Genomic DNA, 23,497 nt, shown 5'->3' with positions numbered 1-23,497 from the left:
CTAGTTCTGATTTGTTAATGAATGAAGTGACTCAGGGGGAAGGAATCCAGTCAGCTAATTCAGAGACTGTCACCTTTCAGAAGGTTTGCTGTATTGTGGCAACGGATGCACTCTCCATAACAACTATTAACCAAACTGGAATGTGTTACCTGCAAGAACTAAATTATAATAATGATGCATTTAAGGGGAAGCTAGATAAGCATGTGAGGGAGAAAGGAATAGAAGGATATGGTGATGGGGTGGGAGGAGGCTGGTGTGGAGCATAAACACCGGCACGGACCCATTGGGCCGAATGGCCTGTTTGCGCGCTGTACATTCTGTGTAATTACAACAGTGACTCCACTTCAGAAAGTACTTCATTGGCTGATGTGCTTGAGGACGTATGGTGGTCATGAAAGGCGCTCTAGAAATGCAAGTTCTTTCTGTTGTTGGTTGGTACAGCAGTCACTGATTTGAATGGATTTTGCTCGTGCTGCATGAAATCAAGACTGAGAGAGTGCGTGCATGCAGTTAATTTCTATCCAGCTTCCAGGCAATTCTATATCTCTTCCATTCTGAGTAATCAGGAATGGCCCCATTTGTAACAGTGTAGGCGGTGAAAACCTTGGAATTATTTAAGCCACCGTTGAATGCGTTGATGGAGGACTTCTGGCTGGATTGATTGAATGCCCTAATTCATCTATACTCTCTTGTCATTATACCATTCGTAAGAACATCACGGCATAGCTGACAGTCATCCCATGAATGTTTCACCATGTAGCCTGCATTTGGAACTATTGTTCTAATTAATTGGCACTTATCGCTACCACAAGGAACAGTAGAGGCGAACAGCATAGATGCATTTAATGGGAGGCTAGACAAGCACACGAGGGAGAAAGGAATAGAGGAATATGATGATAGGGTGGGAGGAGGCTCGTGTGGAGCAGAAACACCACGGTGCATGGACCTATTGGCTGAATGGCCTGTTTCTGTGCTGTACATCGTAGGTAATTCTATGTAATACCTTATTAATAATACCAACTTTCTCTGTGAAATGTGGCCTGTGAAATTGCTAGAGTTGGACAATGTGACAATTTGCTTCCTGGGGCAGCAGCAAGCAACGTGCCACTGCTTGGGAACTAAGGAAACAACCTGAAGAATTGAACGTGTAATCAATGTCGGTATATTCCTAATGTTGCGTATCTTACCGCACAGCTTCAGTACGTGATTGTCTCTGAATCGATCTGGATGTTTGCATTGTTTAATTATTTTTTTTTGACGCTGATCTGCATGGGAAAACAGTTACTTTGGCGTTCAAGTGATGTCGTCACCTTCTTTTGCTTCCAGATCGTTGTGGAAACTGCCAGTTTGGTGCCATATGCGAAGCAGAGACAGGGAAGTGCGTTTGTCCGACAGAGTGCGTCAGCTCCCAACAGCTGGTGTGTGGCACAGATGGCAGCACGTACAAGAATGAGTGCGAGCTTCACGTTAGGTCCTGCATCAAGCAAGCAGATATCCAAGTCGCGGCCCAGGGAGAGTGCAGTAAGTCCTCTTGCGTTTCCGCACTTGCATTTTTAGAGAATAACCCACAGCCGGGAGCAAGCTGCAAGACAATAGTCCTAACTTTACGATGAGACATTAAATCGAGGCTCAGCCTGCTTGTTGATGTTACTGATTCTGATTGTGGCACTATTCGAGGATGACCTCTCCTTGTGTCTCAGTTCTTCAGTGCCAGCCGTGGCTCAGTGGGCAGCACCCTCGCTTCTGAGTCAGAAGGTCGTGGGTTCATAGTCCCACTCCAGAGACTTGAGCACAACATCTAGGCTGACACTCCACTTTTGGGTGAGACGTTAAACCGAGGCCCCGTCTGCTCTCTCAGGTGGATGTAAAAGATCCCATGGCACTGTTTCAAAGAACATCTGGGGAATGTGCTGGGTCAATACTTATCCCTCAATCAACGTCATTAAAAAAGATAGATTACCTGGTCGTTATCACATTGCTATTTATGGGAGCTTGCTGTGCGCAAGTTTGTCTGCCGCATTTCCTATTGTGTTCCTAACACGGATGAGACTGCACACAGGGAGGTTAAAGTAACAGTGACCTCAGTCTTTATTAAGACACTCCAGAGTGAGGAACAGGCCTTAGGGGCTGGCTTAGAAACAGTGCTCCCAAGGGATGCTGGGATCCCTTGGGACTTCAGGGGATGCGCTCCCTGGTGGCGGAACATGGGAGTGCATGCTTTACAGATACACAATATTTCCTACATCACAACAGTGACTACACTCCAACAAAGTGCTTAATTGGCTGCAAAGCACTTTGAGACATCTGATGGTCGTGAAAGGCGCTACAGAAATGCAAGTCTTTCTTTCTAGTGTCTAGGCCAACATTCCTCCCTCAGTCAGTGACACAAAACACGGTCAGTGGTCGCTCATCTCATTACTGCTTGCAGGACATGGTCAATGCAGAATTCTTGCCACGTTTGCCTACATTATAGTCACTGCAATCCAACAGTAATTCATCGTGTGAAGTACCTTGAGCCATCACAATGCGATAAGGAACTATATAAATGCAAATGGGCTTTATTATTGATGACAAGTGAAGGGTTTGAGTGGTGCCCTTAATACAGAGTCGTGAGCTCCCTATATGGCTTTGGTTATTTTTATGTACATAGCATTCTTGCTTGTTTTTCATGGTCTTGTGTTTTGAGCAATGTTTCTGTCTGATGGCTGACAAAACACATTTGTCCTTGACGCTTCAGCAGATTCCCCGAAAGCCATTAGCGCACTGACTAAGGGAGATAAATGCTGCGTTATTATTGAAGTCCATATTGCGCTAGTTTTGATGAAAGGTTTACTTAAGTGCCGTAGATGTGTGATTAATCCTTGGGAAGCACATAGCTTGGTTGGACAGCCCAGTAGCCAAATAAAGTTAAACACATTCCTCGCCATTGCCCAGGTCTCAGCGTCTCTCCAGGAATTGGCCTCATTCACCCCGCTGGATGGGGAGAAGCGGGAATCAGTTCCTTCGGCACTTGGGGTGTTGTTGTTGTTGTTGTCACGCAAACCCAAGGAAAACTCGTGAGGCCCCCATTAAAAATGAAAGACTTGCATTTATATAGCACCGTTCACAACCTCTGGACTGTTTCTTTTTCATTCGCTCTTGGGATGTGGGCATCGCTGGCATTTATTGCCCATCCCTAATTGCCCTTGAGAAGGCAGTGGTGAGCCGCTGTATACTTCTTTCTGGTTTAGTTCAACTGAATGGCTCGCTGGGCCATTTCAGAGGGAAGTTAAGTGTCAACCACATTGCTGGAGTCACATATAGGCCAGACCGGGTAAGGGCGGCAGATTTCCTTCAGTGAATCAGATGGGTTTTTATGACAATCCAGTAGTTTCATGGTCACCATTACTGATACTAGCTTTTTATTCCAGATTTATTTAATTATCTGAATTTAAATTCCCCAGCTGCCATTTTAACTCGTGTCACTGGACCATTAGTCTAGGCCTCGTGATTACTAGTCCAGTAATATAAGCACTATGCTACCATTCCCACTGCTCTTTACAGCCAGTGAAGTACTTTTTGGAGTGAAGTCACTGTTGTAATGTGGGAAACGCGGCAGCCAATTTGCGCACAGCAAGCTTCCACCATCAGCAATGTGATAATGACCCAGATAATCTGTTTTTAGTGATGTTGATTGAGGGATAAATATTGGCCAAGACACCGGGGATAACTCCCCTGCACTTCTTCGAAATAGTGCCATGGGATCTTTTACATCCACCTGAGAGAGCAGACGGGGCCTCGGTTTAGATGAGGAAAGATGGGAAGAGGCTTGAGTGGAGCATAAACATCAGCATTGACTGGTTGGGCCGAATGGCTAAACGGCTAAAGGGATCAAGGGGTATGGAGAGAAAGCAGGAATGGGGTACTGAGGTGAATGATCAGCCATGATCTTATTGAATGGTGGTGCAGGCTCGAAGGGCCGAATGGCCTACTCCTGCACCTATTTTCTCTGTTTCTGTGCCATATATCCGATGTAATCCTGTGCAATGTCTCATCCAAAGGACACACTGGGCGAAGGACAATAAGTGGTGCAAAAATGTACAATTATTTACACTTTGTATTATCTGTAAATCAATGAAAGAAAATGGTTTTATCAAATACCTTTTGATGAAGACAATTCCCGTTAATCGTGTCTTCTGATGGGACCACCTGAGGGTAGTGAAGAATGCAACTACATAGGCTGCAGTGTCCCACTCTATCACGTATTTTTATATTTCAGTATCACATTAGCAGGCATCTATTTAAATATTTTTTTTTATCATGCTCCTCCTCCACTGATTGATTTAAAGCACTTTATCATGTGACTGCCTTGGGGGTTAGAAAATCTGACTGTGGTTGGAAGTTCTTCACCTTCACTTGGGGAGTAAAATGTGTACATGAATGTTCACCTTCCTGTTGGGGTCATTGGAATCGCTGCAATTTATTGTAGATGCGGAAAGGTCTTATGAAGAAAAGTTGAGCAAATTGGGCCTGTACTCACTGGAGTTTAGAAGAATGCGAGGTGATCTTACTGAAACATATAAGATTCTGAGGGGGCTCGACAGGGTAGATGCAGAGAGGATGTTTTCCCTCGTGGGGGAATCTAAAACTAGAGGGCTTAGTTTCAGAATAAGGGGTCGCCCATTTAAAACGGAAATGAGGAGGAATTTCTTCTCTCAGAGGGGCATGAATCTTTGAAATTCTCCACCGTAGAGGGCTGTGGAGGCTGGGTCATTAAATATATTTAAGGCGGAGCTAGACCGACATTTGAACGATAAGGGAGTCAAGGGTTATGGGGAGCGGACAGGGAAGTGGAGTTGAGGCCAAGATTAGATCAGCCATGATCTTATTGAATGGCGGAGCAGGCTCGAGGGGCTAAATGGCCTATTCCTGCTCCTATTCCTTATGTTCTTTGAGACTGAAAGAACCATTTAACTGCATTAGCGCCTCAATCAGATTTCCCAGGAGGGAGTGGGGGTGGCGGGGCGGGGGGGTGGGGGGGGAGGGGGGGGAAGGGGAGGAGGATCAATGTAGGCCAGCAACCGAGCTGGTTACTGCTCCCCGTGCTGGGTGGCTGTGGGTTGGAGCCCTGTGTTGCCTGTCGCAGCCTCAGCCCATGGCTGACAGCTCCTTGCTGCCTGAGGATTCACAACAGAGGCTGGTGCTTGAAGACTGACATCTTGTGTTGTTAGTGTGACAGCTGTCAGCTTGACGGAGAGCAGCGCTCCTGGCAGCTTGTGAAGAGGGCTGTGGCCATTGCCTCTTTACCCTCGCAGCTGAAGGAGGTCACGGTGGGGGAGGGGGGGGGTTCAGAGGCCCTGTATGAGGACAAATCAAAAGTAACAGAACGGAGGCGGGAATAATACGAAGGGAAATGCAGTAAACCTGACCTGCACGGACGGCTATGATTTCACATTTATACTCCCCCGCCTCCCCCCACCGCTCCATGCCCCCGTCCAGTAACGAGATAGTTTGTCTCCAAGCAGAGGGTGGGGCTTGCTCCCCTGCTGACACCATACCGCTGAGCATTGGGAGATACTCTGCTCCCAGGTCTTTGTAAATGGCAGGCCGAGAGGAGCTTGTTACATTTAGCCCCTTGATTATTTCGCCAACCTTGTTCCTGACCCCATGGAGTACTCAAAGCCAAATAGCATAGATGCCTTCAAGAGGGAAGCTAGATAGGTGCCTGTGGGAGAAAGGAATAGAAGGATATGCAGATAAGGGTGAGTGAAGTAAGGCGTGAGGAGGCTCATGTGGAGCAGAACATAAGAACATAAGAAATAGGAGCAGGAGTCGGCCATTTGGCCCCTTGAGCCTGCTCCACCATTCAATAAGATCATGGCTGATCTGATCCTGGCCTCAACTCCACTTCCCTGCCCACTCCCCATATCCCTTGACTCCCTTATCGTTCAAAAATCTGTCTATCTCCACCTTAATTATATTCAGTGGCACCAGCATGGACCTGTTGGGCCGAATGGTCTGTTTCTGTGCTGTAAATACAATGTAAAGTAATTCTCTGGCTGGAAGAGACAAAAGAGCTCTCCTGCAGAAGTGGGCACGTCAGTTGGTAAATTGTACAGCGTAACTCTTAGTGTCATGGCTTCTTTATGAATGCATCAATTGCGGCCTTCCAACTTCAACAAATGGAAATAATTTAGTTCCCCGCCCCCTTGTTGCTTGGGGAAACTCCTCGTTACAGCGGAGGAAGGTCCCTTGGGCTGTCGCTGCTCAGTGCTGCCTTATTTGCCTTTGTTCTATTGCTGTTTGCTCACCTTCTCGCTGTTCCATTCCTCAGAGCAATGCGGCTCCACCATTTGCTTGTTCGGGGCGAAGTGCGTCGATGGCCAGTGCGTCTGCCCTCGGTGTGAGAACCAGCCCATCTCGTCTGTCTGCGGCAGCGATGGTGTCACGTACATGCACCTTTGTGATCTGCAGTCGGCCTCCTGCCAGCAGAAAAAGAAAATTGATGTCGCGGAGGAGGGTCCTTGTGATGATGGTATGTACCCTATGTGAACCTGTGTTGCGTGTTTGGAGAATGAGGGGTACCGCCACTAGCTGGGTAATCGTGTAGTGGAGACCTGAACAGGTTGTGCCCATCGGTTCATGAATGGAGTGAGTTTGGTTCTCCATTCACCTCCCTCCCCCCCACTCTCCACTCTGTTTATAAGGAAAGCAGAATGCATGAAACAAGATGGACTGGGTATTCTGCAGCGAGTGTCTCACCTCCTGACTCCCTAAAGCCTTTCTACCATCTACAAGGCACAAGTCAGGAGTGTGGTAGAATCACTTGCCTGGATGAGAGCAGCTCCAACCACACCCAAGAACCTCGACACCATCCAGGACAAAGCAGCCCGCTTGATCGGCACCCCATCCCCCACCTTCAACATTCACTCCCTCCACCACCGGCGCACCGTGGCTGCAGTGTGCACCATCTACAAGATGCACTGCAGCAACTTCTTCGGCAGCACCTCCCAAACCCACGACCTCTACCCCCTAGAAGGACAAGGGCAGCAGGCGCATGGGAGCACCACCACCACCTCCACGTTCCCCCTTCGAGTCACACACCATCCTGACTTGGAAATATATCGACATCCCTTCATCATCGTTGGGTCAAAATCTTCGAACGCCCTCCCTAACAGCACTGTTGGGAGCACCTTCACCACACGGGACTGCAGCGGTTCAAGAAGACGGCTCACCACCACCTTCTCGAGGGATGGGCAATAAGTGCCGGCCTTGCCAGCGACGCCCACATCCCGGAATGAATTTTTTAAAAATCCAACTCCTTCCACAACCCACGTACAATCTAGGCTGTGCTTCACTTATTCAACCTCCAGAGGGACCAATTGAGATGCTGTAAAGGCTTTCTTCCTCCCTCCCTCCCCCAAAGTTAAGTGAATAAAATTCCATCCTTCCATTTCCATTATTTCTAATATTCCCAACTTGCCTCCATAGTTGTAATGTATTTGCTTCATGGGTTCTTTGCTTAAGAATTCATAGCAACACATTGCTATTGAGAACTAGTTGGTTTATAGCAAAGGTTCAACAATCACACTACACATTACCAGTTCATCCACCAGGCTCACAACCACCTGCCTCATCGTGGATCCCCCGAACCCAACTGACTGGGGTTTTATTGAGTCTTGTGAACATCACATGACTGGCTAAGCCACTCACAATGTAACAGCTCTCAGAGGTGCATACATTGCAATAGTCAACACAGGAAACGTGCATCGGTCACGGTATAGTTGAGGGAGACCATTTGGCCCATCAAGATCGTCCTATCATTACAGCATCGTGTTTGGCTCCAGAGAATTTGCCTGCACTCTCCTGCCCAACATACCATTCCAGATATTAACCAACTTTGTCTGAAGACATGCTTGGGGATACCAGCCCTGAACTTATTGTGTCCTCTTGACACCCGTGTCCTCATGTGCTGCAAATAGTCCTCAGGAATAAGCTTTCCGCTTAGAATGTGATGTAGCTCTATGAGATATCCTCTCATTTGCTTAATTCAAGCTGAAGCTGAAGTGTTCATGCTTTTCTAACGATAAGTCATCAACCTGAAGCATTAACTCTGCCTGACTTGCTGAGTATTTCCAGCATTTAGCGTTTATGTTTCAGGTCTTTCCAGCTGGATAATGTTTTAAAATAAACCTTCTTATAATGAGGATTATTGAGGCAACTTTGGTGCGTCTAACACCCCATTGTTACCTCGTGTTATCTCCCTTTCTCACTGCCTTCCCCCGCTCTGCCGATGCATCCAATGGTGCAACTGAGAAAGTCCATGATCGAGATGAAGTATTGAATTTATGAGGCTGTTTTAGTCCAGAATAGTCCCCCTTTTGTGTAATATAAACTGCGGATGCTGGAATCTGAAATAAAAGCAGAAAATGCTGTAAACCTCAGCGGGCCAAACAGCATCTGTGGAGAGAGAAACCGAGTTACCGTTTCGGGTCTGTGACTCTTTGTCAGAACTGGAAAAGTTTGAGATGTTACAGATTTGTAAGGAAGTGCAGAGGCAGTGATAGGGGGAGGGGAGGAAAGAACAAAGGGACGGTCTGTGATAGGGTGGAAGGCAGGAGAGATTAAGAGACAAAAGGGATGATGGGCAAAAATGGCACAAGTTAGGAAACAAAAGATGAGTCTAGATGGGGCGTGAATGGCGGCATCATTCACCGGCTGCCCTGGGAAACAGATTAAAAAGGGAGGGGCTTTGTGAAAAAACAACCCTTTTAATAAGCTGAGTCCCGGAGTGTGAATGTTTTGTCTCATAACGCTGGGCAAAGACAGATGGGGAGAGGCGGTGACATGGGGAAAATAAAACTATGGTGGGTTCTGGCGACTGAGCGGAAAGAATGGTTCTCTTGCCATTCCACACTGCAGTCTGGTAAGGTCTAAGATTTACTGTAACGCCTGCTGTATACGCATGGTGGTAATGTACCTGCAACAGGCTGTTACTGGAGCACTTTGTGCTTGAATTGCATTTATGAGGAAATGGCCATCCGATCTTCAGCGCAGCTGTTGCTAGCTATTGTGTTAAATTTACTCATGCAGCTCGTCCATTGACTGTCTGCACCGAAACAGCAAAAAAGCCGCCCCTATAATACGTTTGATTGTTATTTCATAAAGCGGCAGGGGAACAAGTACTTGCCAGGTGCCGTGCCCTTGGCCGCACGATAGACTGATCAGTCGGCTGAAGCCAAGTTCCAGGCAGTGGGAATTATTGCTGGAATTATTGAGGCTTCTGCCAAAAGCACTCATCAAATCCAAAGACCAGTTACTCATCGCAATAGGAGGTTGGTTGGTGCAATTGGTACAGACCTATGTACGTAAAAAATTATTCTTCCTCCCGCACCTCCCCTCCCAACCGCTATGAATGGGAAATTGTCAGGGGGGTGGGGAGGATCTGAAGTGCAAAAGGTTTCTTTGTGTTACCCACAAAATGAAAATTTGCGCCTTGTTTCCTGTCAGACTCGCTCCTCAGGAATTGAAGGGTTTGGTGGAATTTAAACGTCCGTCCCAATTGGCACTGTGTGGTAGAATCCTTTCCGCCCCCCTCCCCCTCCCCCGTGACACCTTTCCCAAACTTTTCCCTACAGTATATTTGGGTGGGAGGCAGATCCCTCCGCCCGCACCCCCCCCCTCCTCCCCGCCAGCTGGTTTGGAAGAGGGTCTGTCAATGTTCTTTCCAAGCTGCGTGGCCAGGCGGAGATCTGCAACTCCCGCGCAGACGGCTCAACGCCGATGTAACGGCAACTAAAATGCGCATGCGCGGTAAACTGAATGGGCCGCGCCGCCCCTTAAAATCAGCGGGAACGTTGGGGTCTGTCACTCTCTTTTCCAACCAGCTCAATATTGAGCCCTGTGCCAAGAAGCCCAGGGCTGCCAGTGTGGACAGTGAAAATGTTTGGAGATATTGAAAGAGATTTATTGCAGTTCAAGTGGAAATCTGTACACAGTGAGTTTCTGCCCAGGGACTAATGGACAGTGCACAGGAAGTCAAGCGTGTAGAACGCTAATCACCTGCTGCACTGCACTCACAGAGAGACAACCTGCTGCATTTCAGATTTCCTAGTTCACTGCCCCTGTCATGTTATATAATCTCCTCTGACTTCTAAGGCTCAGGAAACAATCAGCAAGTCTGTGATTTACTTAGTGCCGTGAGATTCTTCGCCTCGGCTCTCGGGCAGGAATAGTCTCGTCATTCCTTATCTAAATGAACAGTCGGAATGCTACAACACAGACCTCTCCCATTTCAAACACAAAAGCAAAACTTGTAGCAGGGGGCAGGAAGAAAGCTATTTACAACCAGAAAGATTACATTTGACCAGAAATATGAGCTTTCGATCTCTGCTCGTGGGGGGGAATCGAGGGCAGGTGGGTAGAGTGGGGGGGGTTTGAAAGCTGAATGGTACACTCTAGCTTTATGCCTTGCTCCTGAGCATTGTGTGGGAAGTAGCGGATTGCTCTAAGGTGACTCGTGTCGTTTAGTGGAATCACTGAGCTATGTGATACCCAGAGATCAATACGGCATTGATTCTTCTAGTGTGGGAAGACAGACAAGTGTTTACACCAGAAAGGCCCGTGCATGTTAAATAAAAGAGGTTTGTACAATGACTGATCTAAAAACAGGATGCAAAATATGACTCTTTTTTACAAGGTTTTTAATATTTAATTAACAGGTAGTTCTAAATAAAGATTGAGTGTAGCTTCAGAAACCCTGTGAAGCCATCGTACTGCAATTATATCATAGACAGTCCCTCGAAATGGGGATGACTTGCTTCTACGCCAAAAAAAAAGGACGGTGTTTCAATGAAGGACCCGAACTTCATCCTGAAGGGTGGAAGATGTCTGTGCGTGGATTTTTTTAACATGTGGTGGTTGTTGCACACCAGTCACCACACGGGCTTGACAGAGCTAGGTCTTGGTCCAGTGGCAAGGATTACCCAAGGCAACTGGAGACCTGCTCAGCTGCACGGACCCAGTGCGCGCACGTATTGCAGTGTGGGCTGGCCCCGTGCTGCCCCTGGCCCCGAACTCATGCCTCCCCTGGGCCCCGATCACGTCTCTCCACAGTCTCTCGCCCCTCCTGCTGTATCTGCCCACGCTCCAATCACCGACCAGGATCTGCAATTATATAGGGTCCTGGTGAGACCGCACCTGGAGTATTGTGCACAGTTTTGGTCTCCTTACCTAAGGAAGGATATACTTGCCATTGAGGGAGTGCAACGAAGGTTCACCAGACTGATTCCTGGGATGGGAAGATTGTCCTACGAGGAGAGATTGAGCAGACTAGACCGATATTCTCTAGAGTTTAGAAGAATGAGAGGTGATCTCATTGAAACATACAACATTCTTACAGGGCTTGACAGGGTAGATGCAGAGAAGATGTTTCCCCTGGCTGGGGAGTCTAGAACCAGGGGTCACAGTCTCAGAATAAGTGGTTGGCCATTTAGGACTGAGATGAGGAGGAATTTCTGCACTCAGAAGGTGGTGAATCTTTGGAATTCTCTGCCCCAGAGGGCTGTGGGGGCTCAGTTTTTGAGTATATTCAAGACAGAGATCGATAGATTTTTGGATATTAAGGGGATAGTGCAGGAAAGTGGAGTTGAGATAGATGATCAGCCATAGTGGTTCAGTGATGACCCCGTTTCTTGGTCGCAGGGCGAGGGCCCTTTCTGCATGGCAGCGCTACACGTCCCACATAAGAACATAAGAAATAGGAGCAGAAGTCGACCATATGGCTCCTCGAGCCTGCTCCGCCATTCAATAAGATCATGGCCGATCTGATCATGGACACAGGTCCACTTCCCTGCCCGCTCCCCATAACCCCTTATTTCCTTATTGGTTAAGAAACTGTCTATTTCTGTCTTAAATTTATTCAATGTCCCAGCTTCCACAGCTCTCTGAGGCAGCGAATTCCACAGATTTACAACTCTCTGAGAAAAGAAATTTCTCCTCATCTCAGTTTTAAATGGGCGGCCCCTTATTCTAAGATTATGGCCCCTAGTTCTAGTCTCCCCCATCAGTGGAAACATTCTCTCTGCATCCACCTTGTCAAGCCCCTTCATAATCTTACACGTTTCGATAAGATCACCTCTCATTCTTCTGAGTTCCAATGAGTAGAGGCCCAACCTACTCAACCTTTCCTCATAGGTCAAACCCCTCATCTTTGGAATCAACCTAGTGAACCTTCTCTGAACTGCCTCCAAAGCAAGTATATCCTTTCGTAAATATGGAAACCAAAACTGCACGCAGTTTTCTAGGTGTGGCCTCACCAATACTCCGTGTAACTGTAGCAAGACTTCCTTGCTTTTATACACCATCCCCTTTGCAATAAAGGCCAAGATTTCATTGGCCTTCCTGATCACTGGCTGTACCTGCATACTAACCTTTTGTGTTTCATGCACAAGGACCCCCAGGTCCCACTGTACTGCAGCACTTTGCAATCTTTCTCCATTTAAATAATAACTTGCTCTTTGATTTTTTTTCTGCTAAAGTGCATGACCTCACACTTTCCAACATTATACTCTATCTGCCAAATTTTTGCCCACTCACTTAGTCTGTCTATGTCCTTTTGCAGATTTTTTGTGCCCTCCTCACACATTGCTTTTCCTCCCACCTTTGCATTGTCAGCAAACTTGGCTACGTTACACTCAGTCCCCTCTTCCAAGTTGTTAATATAGATTGTAAATAGTTGGGGTCCCAGCACTGATCCCTGCAGCACCCCACTAGATACTGGTTGCCAACCAGAGAATGAACCATTTATCCCGACTCTCTGTTTTCTGTTCGTTAGCCAATCCTCTATCTATGCTAATATATTACCCCCAACCCTGTGAACTTTTATCATATGCAGTAACCTTATATGTGGTACCTTGTCAAATGCCTTCTGGAAGTCCAAATACACCACATCCATTGGTTCCCCTTTATCCACCCTGTTTGTTACATCCTCAAAGAATTCCAGCAAATTTGTCAAACATGACTTCCCCTTCATAAATCCATTAAAACACCCACTGTGTTTGTTAAAATCTCGACTTCAGTGAGAATCGGCTCTCCATTCAGCCCACACTAGGGCACGAAGCCAGGCAAATCTTCTTCCCCTTTAGTGAAATTTTAGTTCCATTACTTCCCTCTGTGCCTTTGTTTTTGCATTTTTTAAGCAAATGAATAAAAGCTTTCTACGTCCTTCTTCGTGAACAGCTTGATTTCCAGTCTTCCGAGCCCTGACCTCGGCTTTATATTGTCCAACGACTTCTGTTCTTTGTGAAGATAAAAGATGTGCTGGCCTGATTCAGGCCTGGATTCAAATTGCAGTCGGGTCCCGGTAACACACCTACGTAATGGAAGGACCCTGCCGGCTTCGGGCGGGTGTCCTTACCGCCTGCGGAGGTGAGCCGGGTAAAATCCCGGATGGCGGAGAATCCCGGCGGCTCAAGGCCGGGGCGTATTAATTGCCCACCCTCCCAGTCTATGCCAGGCGGGTAGGATTAAAATTCCCCACCCGCCCTCGGCACCACTTTCCGAGCCAATAATCGCGTCTGAGTGGTGTTTGTGCTTGTCTTGTTGCTCTGACAGAATGTGGTTCCGGAGGGTCCGGGTCAGGTGAGGACAATGAATGCGAGCAGGAGCGTTGCCGGAAATACGGGGGAATGTGGGACGAGGACACAGAGGATGACCGATGTGTTTGTGAATTCTTCTGTCGCAACGTCCCGCGGAATCCTGTGAGTAATGACTGTCCTGGGTTTGGTTACCACCACAGGCAGCTCTGTAAATTAAATTGTAATAATGTCATGAAAAGTGACTCCTTTATCCCTGTATTTCTTTTTGCAAACAAATGCAATCTGATGATTGATGATAAGCCACCCTACTGTTCCTGTACTTATAAATTGCAGATGCTGCCACTCGAGTAACCCTTCAGGCTACTTTAGTATAGAAACTGAGAGTTTTTAATTTGAAATTTGTATTTTAATATCTTCCCAATATGATGAGCCTTCTATTGAAAGGCACCTTTCCGGAATGGAAGGATTAAGTCGATGTAAGGTGAGCTTGCCCAGTTCTGGGGCGCATTGACCATGGGTGGGATTCCGAGTAGATTAGATTTCAAGCTCAGTTACCCGACTACCCATTTCATTCTTCTCACGAAATCCAATAGGGGAATTCAGGAGAAACTTCTTTACCCACAGAGTGGTGAGAATGGGGAACTTGCTACCACAGGAAGTGGTTGAGGCGAATAGTATAGATGCGTTTAAGGGGAAGTTGGATAAACCTATGAGGGAGAAAGGAACAGGGGGTTATGCTGATAAGGTTAGACGATGTAGGGTGCGAGGAGACTCGTGTGAGGCATAAACACAGGCACCGACCAGGTGGGCTGAATGGCTGTACATTCCATGCAATAATTGTGACACCAATCAACCTCAGTGACTCACAATGGGCCTGGATGTTGTTTTCTACCTGTTTTGGACTGAGTGACCTTGGAGATTAATGAGGGATTCCAGCAATGGCGTCACTATTATTTATTAGAACCTGCATTGATTTTTTATTTTAACCAACAACCATATGCGTCAATTTGAGGCACAGTTTGTTAAGACCTTTTTTTTTAAACTTATCACCCAGAGCTTTCCACACACTGGGTCAGATTTAGAACTTCTATAAATCAATGTCACTCCTGTTCAATACTATTATACTTTAATATTTACACTCCCAAGGGCACGTGACTTACATATCAAGCTTTGTCAGCTGAGCTCAGAGGTAGCCCTCTCACCTCGGAATCAAAAGGTTGTGGGTTCAAGCCCCATTCCTGGATTTGAATGCATAATCTAGACTGATCCTATGGTATCAGGTAGCATATACTGCTGTGTCAGAAATGCCATCTTTTTGGATGAGATGTTGAACTGTGGCTCCATCCACCCATTCAGGCGCATGAGGGGATCCCACGATACTATCAATCTCTTGCCTCTGTAAATTAAATGGTTCTGCACTTTAGGATTAAAAGTGTCATTGTGGCCTTAATTGCCTGAAATAAAGGTGAGAGGTCAAATGTAAATTCATTTGGACCTGCGCTGTTCTTACCACTCAAGACTGCAACTCCCAGCTACTACATTATTGAATTTAAAACCCATTTCCCTCTGGTCCATTGCAATCTCCATTGATATGTCGGAACGCAGGAACAGGAGGAGACCATTGAGCCCCTCGAGCCTGTTCTGCCATTCAATGAGATCGTTGGCTGATCTGTGACCTAGCGACATATACCCACCTTTGGCTCACGTCCCTTAATACCTTTGGTTAACAGAAAGCTATTATTCTCAGATTCAAAATGAACAATTGATCTCCCATCAATTGCCGTTTGCAGAAGAGTGTTCCAAACTCGACCACCCTGTTTTCTAATTTCACTTCTGAAAGGTCCGGCTCTCTTTTTTAGACTATGCCTCCAAGTCCTAAAATCCCCAACCAGCGGAAATAGTTTCTGTCTATCTACTCTATCTGTTCCCCTTTATGCTCACCCACAGCAAAGAAAAGGACCAAACATTAACGCAGAAAAGTGCGAAGTGATGTATTTTGGTAGGAGGAACCAGGAGAGGCAATATAAACTAAAGGGTACAATCCTAAAGGGGGTGCATGAACAGAGAGACCTGGGGGTATATGTGCACAAATCGGTAAAGGTGGCAGGGCAGGTTGAGGAAGCGGTAAAAAAGCTTACGGGATCCTGGGCTTCATGAATAGAAGTCTAGAGTACGAAAGCAAGGTGGTTATGATGAACCTGTATAAAACACTGGCTCGGTTTCAACTGGAGCATTGTTTCCAATTCTGGGCACCGAACTTTAGGAAGGATGTGAAGGCCTTAGCAAAGGTGCAGGAAGAATTTACGAGAATGATTCCAGAAATGAGGGACTTCAGTTACGTGGATAGACCGGAGAAGCTGGGGTTGTTCTCCTTAGAGCAGAGAAGGTTGATAGGAGATTTGATCGAGGTGTTCAAAGTCATGAGGGGTCTGGACAGAGTTAGATAGAGAGAAACTGTTCCCATTGGCGGAAGGGCCGAGAACCAGAGGACACAGATTTAAGGTGACTGGCAGAAGAACCAAAGACGACCATGGAGAAAAACTTTTTTACGCAGCGAGTGGTTAGGATCTGGAATGCGCCGCCTGAAAGGGTGGTGGAGGCAGACTCAATCGTGGCTTTCAAAAGGGAATTGGATAAGTACCTGAAAGTAAAAAATGTGCAGGACTATGGAGAAAGGACGGGGGAGTGGGACTAGCTGAAGTGCTCTTGCAGAGAGCCGGCACGGGCTTGACAGGCCGAATAGTGGCCTCCTGTGCTGTAACCATTCGATGATCTATGAACTGTGGGCCTGTGGAATTTTTAATTAGGACAGCCTTGGTGAAGGTGTTGTCAATAGCAATCAGTACAGCGCCCCTATTTATATTTGTCAATCAAAGTGGTAAAAAGTGCGGGAGAAAAGAGCAGGAAACGTTCGATTTCTTCTGTTGATATTTTGTGGGCTAGTAATTGGATAATTGTTTTTAACAGCTTTCTCGCCTTCTCTCCTGAAGACATTGGCTCCTTGCTTGGGGGTCCGTTCCACAGGTTCCAGGTGCCCTCTTGTCTCTCTCCCATGTGGCTGTTATTTAAATCTGAACATCGGCACTGTCAGCAGGCAACTCGACTGTAGACGGCACTGCAGCCTATCCATGCTCACTATCCAAACATGCACATTTCCAGCAGGGGGTGCTTGGTGCCATTCGCAAGGAGGAATCCTGGCCAACCGTTTCTTGCCCTGACCCAGAAGCACTAAAAGATTTGCATTTATATATCTCCTTTCACGACCTCCCATAAGCTCTTTACAGCCAGTGAAGTACTTTTTTGGGAGTGTAGCCACTGTTGTAGGGAACACAGACAGCAATGTGATGATGGCCAGATCATCTGTTTTTAGTGATGTTTGATTGAGAGATAAATATTGGCCAGAACACCAGGGAGAACTTCCCTGCGCTTCTTAGAAATAGTGTCATGGGAATCTTCTATGTCCACCTGAGCACTTGCTCAGTACTGCACTCGAGTGTCAACCTAGATTTCTTGCTCAAGTCCCTGAAGTGGGACTATGAACCCATGGACATCTGATTGATCCAAGAGTATACCACTGAACCACAACTAAGTACAATTGTCGCCCACCCCCCTCCCACCACTGCTGTCCCAGCTGCACAGACAGAGGACCTTCCTAGTCTGTATTCCTACAGTGTCTACACTTCAAAAAGTACTTACTTTGCTGTAAAGGGACGTCCTGAGGTCATTGAAGACAGGATAGATGCAGAGATGTTACTTCCCCTGGCTGGAGAGTCTAGATCTAGCCTCAGGTTAAGGGGTCGGCCATTTGGGACTGAGATGAGGAGGAATTTTATCACTGAGGGTTGTGAATCTTTGGAATTCTCTGCCCCAAAGGGCTGTAGATGCTAAATTGTTGAGTATATTCAAGGCTGAGATAGATGGATAGATGTTTGAATTCTAGAGGAAATTAAGGGATATGGGGATTGGGCGGGAAAGTGGAGTTGATGTCGAAGATCAGCCATGATCATATTGAATGGCGGAGCAAGTTTGAGGGGCCATATGGCCCACTTCTGCTCCTAATTCTTATGTTAGTGCCTATGTTCTTAAGGCACTATCTAAATGCAAGTTATTTCCATCTGCACAGCTCCACTGCTCACTGGATAGGCTTGCTGAGCTTTTGGGGCTTATTTGATCACCTTCACGGCAGTGCAGTGATGCATGATTATTCCACCACAGAGTAAGTACGTGATCTTTGATCTGCAAGCTGATGTGTTTTATCCCAGCTCCCGTGTGGATCTCAGGGAGCGATCAGCAGCCATCGAGCCCTTCGTTAGTGCGTACTTCAGTAGCTGAATTCAGACAGCCATAAGCAGGGTCCAAAGACCAGCTCCCCTACCCCCGAGTGCATAGACCAGGGAGACCCAGCGGAAGAGGAGGAAGTATCTTTTTAAAATAACCTCCTCCTCAAAAGGGAGGGAAAAAAAGCTTTCACAACATGTTGAGTTTGTGAAATGAACAAAGTTCCTTTTGTTCCTGTCAGAAATATTTCGGTTCGAGATTTTGTCCTGTTTTAACTATGCTGGGAATGATGGAGGGCCCCGGCCTGGAACGGATGTTTTGGTTCACCCAATGCTACTTTTTAACAGTTTTCAGTACTTTTTCTTTAAAGATACTTGTTTTCTCTATTTGACGCAAGGCTGCCTATCTTTCTCTGGCCAGGTCTGTGGGTCTGACGGGGTAACCTATGACAATGAGTGTGCGCTGAGGATGACACGCTGTGCCATACAAAAGGACCTCCATGTCATCATGCCCAGCTCCTGTGAGGGTGAGTCCTGACACACACACACACACACACACACACACACACACACACACACACACTCACACACTCACTCTCACACACACACACTCACACACTCACACTCACACTCACACTCTCACACACTCACTCACACTCACACTCACACTCACACACTCACACTCAGACACTCACACATTGAAGACTGGGATGAGGAGGAATTTCTTCACTCAGAGGGTGGTGAATCTTTGGAATTCTCTGCCCCGAAGGGCTGTGAATGCTGAGACATTGAGTATATTCAAGGCTGAGATCGATAGATTTTTGGACTCTAAGGGAATCGGGGGATATGGGGATTGAGTGGGCAAGTGGAATTGAGGTCGAAGATCAGCCATGATCTTATTGAATGGCGGAGCAGGCTCGAAGGGCTGTATGGCCTATTCGTGCTCCTATTTCTTATGTTCACACACACACACACACTCGCTCACTAATCCACTGTGATGTAATTATCATACATGCAGGCGTTTTATATAGGTGGGATACTCAACCATATTATTGTTCCGGTAACATCTCTTTGAGCCTCTCGCTCAAGTTCTCCTTTACAGTGGAGTACAATAATGGAATGACAATAAGTTAGTGATTTAGCTTTCCAGAGATCTCCAGAGACTTATTTCTAATGTATTCCAGTAGTTAGCTGCCAGGAAAAGCTCTTAAAACTTGCACTGCGGCCATCTGTTACCACGGAGTCACAATCTGTTTATTTACACTTTCACTGATGCCACCCCTGCCAAGATCAACCACCAGCTGATCCACAATCATTTTGTCAACTATTTTTATATTACCTCCTGCAAACATGCCTTTTCACAAACGTACGGGCGTGGACTTGACATCAGATTAAGTAGGTAGCATTTAGTATTATTGTCTAGTAAAATGGAGAGGCTTCAAACCGAACCTTTGCATGGGACCCCTGCAAGGCAAACTCCTGCACAGACCCATGGTAGATGTTCTGTCCTGCAGACAGTGCTGTTTAACCCTGCGCTACCTTATTGCTATAGAAAACCTTGATATTAATGGTGTTATGAGGGGTTTGGAAATACTGGAGGCCAACATAAAGAGAGGAACTAAATTAACACTTACTACCTCCTCCAACCCCACAACCCCCCGCGATCGCTGCACTCCTTTAATTCTGGCCTTTTGCACATCCCTGATTTTAATCGCTCCACAATTAGCGGCCGTACCTTGAGCTGCCGAGGCCCTAAGCTCTGGAATTGCCTCCCTAAACCTCTCCATCTCTCTCTCCTCCTTTAAGACGCTCCTCAAAACCTACCTCTTTGACCAAGCTTTTGGTCACCTGTCCTAATATCTCCTTATGTGGCTCGGTGTCAAATTTTGTCTGATAACGCTCCTGTTCAGCCCTTTGGGACGTTTTGGAGTATAAAAGCAGGGAAGTCTTGCCACAACTATACAGGGCGTTGGTGAAACCACATCTAGAGTACTGCGTACAGGTTTAGTCTCCTTATTTAAGGAGGGATACACTTGCATTGAAGGCAGTTCAGAGAAGGTTCACTTGGTTGATTCTTGTGATGAAAGGATTGTCTTACGAGTAAAGGTTGAGCAGGTTGGGCCTATACTCATTGGAGATAGAAGAATAAGAGGTGATCTTATTGAAACGTATAAGATTCTGAGGCGGCTTGACAGGGTAGATGCAGAGAGGATGTTTCCCCTCGTGGGGGAATCTAGAACTAGGGGGTCACAGTCTCAGAATAAGGGGATAAGGAGAAATTTCTTTACTCAGAGGGTGGTGAATCTTTGGAATTCTCTATCCACAGAGGGCTGTGAAGGCTCAGTCGTTGAGTATATTTAAGACAGAGATCGATAGATTTTTGGATATTAAGGGACTCAAAGGGATATGGGGACAGGGCAGTTAAGTGGAGTTGAGGTAGAAGATCAGCCATGATCTCACTGAATGTCGGAGCAGGCTCGAGGGGCCGAATGGACGAACCCTGCTTCTATTTCTTACATTCTTAAAATCATTAAGTTAGAATCAGACTCTCAAGCCTAATGCAGAAAAATACTGTGACTAAGAAACATAAGTTAGATGATCCAGTATAGTCACTGCAGCCTTGTGGCATTATTGTGAAAATGTGGCTCTGATTGGAACAGACACTCAACCCAGACAGCCCCACGACTAATGTTAACATGCTGGGCCCTGGTAGCATTGAAGATTTGACCATGTCTGGCAGAAAGCATCTGCCGATCTGTTACTGAGAGATTGGAACCAAGATCAGAGAACTGTGAGCCATAAGCACATGAGTTGTCTCCCAGTGTTTCCTGGATTCACTCTCGAGCAGCTTGGAGAAGCTGACTCTGATTCTGATTCAAGTGACAGACCAGCAGAGTGAGCCGGAAATGACCGGGATCAGCTGTTTCCCTACTTGCGTTGTTTGAAGTGCGATGAAACAAGATATAATTGCATTAAAAACACACGACTTAACCAAAGCTTCGGTGCAGAAACGGTGTAAATCACTGAGATAGGTCTGGAAGTAATTCTACAAGCGGATAGGTTAAATTAAAAGGGAGCAGGGGTATTTCCTCAGAGCAGAGAAGGTTGAGAGGAGATTTGATCGAGGTGTTGAAAATCATGAGGGGTCTGGACAGAGTAGAGACAGAGAAACTGTTCCCATTGGCGGAAGGGTCGAGAACCAGAGGACACAGATTTAAGGTGATTGGCAAAAGAACCAGAGGCGACACGAGGAAAAAGCCTCTTTACGCAACGAGTGGTTAGGATCTGGAATGCACGGCCTGAGAGGGTGGTGGAGGCAGACTCAATCGTGGCTTTCAAAAGGGAGTTGGATAAGTACCTGAAGGAAAAAAAAATGCAGGGCTACAGGGAAAGGGTGGGGGAGTGAGACCGGCTGAAGTACTCTTGCAGAGAGCCGGCACAGGCTCGACGGGCCGAATGGCCTCCTTCTGTGCTGTAACCATTCTAAGATTTCTTTAACTACTGTAATATCTTGCTGTCCACATTGGTTACTGATGACATGATGACTTTTTCAGTGCAAAAAAATTCAATATTTAGTTATGTGTGTGTATATATCTGCACATGCCCACAGATTTATTCTGTACCCCTCCGTGGCCTCGTCCCTCCTTATGTCTGTAATCTCCTCCAGCCCTACAATCCCTCTGCGCTTCACCTACTCTGGTCTCTTGAGCATCCCCGATTTTCATCGCTGCACCATCGGTGGCCTTGCCTTCTGTTGCCTAGGCCCCAAGCTCTGGAACTCCCTCCCTAAACCTCTCCACATATCTACCTCTCTTTCCTCCTTCAAGACGCTCCTTAAAACCTACCTCTTTGACCAAGCTTTTGGTCGCCTGCTCCAACATCTCCTTATATGATGCGGTGTCTAATTTTCTTTTCTTGATAACACGCCTGTGAAATGCCTTGGGTCCTTTTATTACGTTAAAGGTGTTATATAAATAAAAGTATTTGTAATTAATACACAATTCCATGCTTAAAACTGCCATCAGTCTGGGGAATAAGCTGGGCTGTCTGGAAATGTGGAACAGGGAGGCGGAGCTTACTGCAGACGCTGGCCCCTACTCCCTTCCCCTTCCCCCCTCTCTCCACCAACCCCCTCTCCCCAACCCCCATCCTTGCTGACAGCACCTGGTACTTTCCCTTCCCCAATGGTCCAGACTTCTGGATCCTGTCCTGCAGTGCTGCCATAACTCTGGGAACCACCATTATTGCCGAACCCGCAAACGTGCTCCCCAGCACCCAGCAGCACTACTGCCCGATCGCAAGAATAATTTAAATCCCATGCACTACCCTCCCCGCACTACCAAACAGCAATGTGTCCCCCCCTCCCCCCACCCGGCCGCAGTACAGTAATGCACCAACACCAGCTGCTGTGCAAACAAAAACTGTTCTAAAACCCCACAGCCTTGTCGCCATTACGGCCAATCTCCGCGGACCTGCTTCCAAACTGCTGCATGTTGCCGACCATCTGCCGGTACCCCAGCAAAGATTCAGCAGCTTTAGTACAGGAGGGAACAGAAGAAACTTGGTGACAAAAAAAGCGCTCGATGTTCATGCTGTAAAACACAAATGGGTACCAGATATGTGCTTGCAAATTTGTGTTAGAATGTGCCCAATTGATCAGTTTAATCTGACTCTTCTCGTTCTCTCTCCGCAGTTGCAATACCGCCGTCTGCCCCACAGCAGCACTGCAGCAAATCGGTCTATGGCTGTTGTCTAGACAACCTAACTGCTGCCCAAGGTGTCGGCCTCGCAGGTTGTCCAAGTAAGTCGGGACGTCAGTGCTTTTGCTTTTACAGGAGTACAGCCAGCTGCAGCTGCCTGGTTCTCCCGTAGTTGGTTGCCCAACCGGACAGCAGACGACGGCATAGATTGATAGAAACCTACTGTCTGATTCAGGCTGTTGTTCTGTCAATGTTTGCAATCTCATCAGGCGAACTCCCAAGTGAGTTTGCTCCAACCCAAACACGTGAGCACCAGTATCCATTCGAATTGCATCAGGATGAAGGCCCCTCTTGCAGCGTTGAGCATTTCCAGGAACTTCCTACTATTCAGAAAGGCAACGTGTACCCAACTAAGGATGGTCTGTCAGGCATGGCACCTGAACCAGTCTCCCACAGGGCTGCGCTGTTGTTTTCTTTGGAACAGAGGAGGCCGAGGGAACACTTAATTGAGGTACATAAAATTATGAGGGGCTTAGATAAGTGGATTGAAATCACTATTTCCCTTAGCAGAGAGGTCAATAACTGGGGTGGGGGCATAGATTTAAAGTAATTAGTAGAAGGATTAGAGAGGAGTTGAGAAGAAGTTTTTTCACCCAGAGGGTGGTGAGGGTCTGGAACTCACGGCCTGAAAGGGTGGTAGAGGCAGAAACCCTCATCACATTTAAAAAGTACTTGGATGTGCACTTGAAGTGCCGTAACCTACAGGGCTACGGACCAAGAGCTGGAAAGTGGGATTAGGCTGGGTAGCTCTTTGTCGACCGGCGCAGGCATGATGGGTCGTGAATTTCTATGAACCTACATTTGGGTTTATGCTGACTATATTGTAACAGGATGAGCACACAGAATGAGTTGTTCTTTGACTTTGCAGTCCTACTGGAGAGTT

At 46.8% G+C, this 23,497-nt stretch overlaps 1 protein-coding gene across 3 annotated transcripts in view; it reads left to right on the top strand.

The window, feature by feature from the left end:
- The window catches only part of agrn (agrin), a 552,899-nt gene that overhangs the window by 449,985 nt on the left and 79,417 nt on the right, over positions 1-23,497 (top strand). For all 3 annotated transcript variants that reach the window (XM_070860482.1, XM_070860480.1, XM_070860483.1), the window contains 5 exons: positions 1,327-1,521; positions 6,314-6,514; positions 13,594-13,739; positions 18,276-18,381; positions 22,548-22,655. In XM_070860482.1, the coding sequence (XP_070716583.1) occupies positions 1,327-1,521; positions 6,314-6,514; positions 13,594-13,739; positions 18,276-18,381; positions 22,548-22,655 (756 nt within the window). The remainder of the gene's footprint in view (positions 1-1,326; positions 1,522-6,313; positions 6,515-13,593; positions 13,740-18,275; positions 18,382-22,547; positions 22,656-23,497) is intronic.

This window comes from Pristiophorus japonicus, chromosome 18 (genome assembly GCF_044704955.1).
Source record: "Pristiophorus japonicus isolate sPriJap1 chromosome 18, sPriJap1.hap1, whole genome shotgun sequence".
Lineage (NCBI taxonomy): Eukaryota > Metazoa > Chordata > Chondrichthyes > Pristiophoridae > Pristiophorus > Pristiophorus japonicus.
This window is presented reverse-complemented; position numbering and strand designations above follow the sequence as displayed.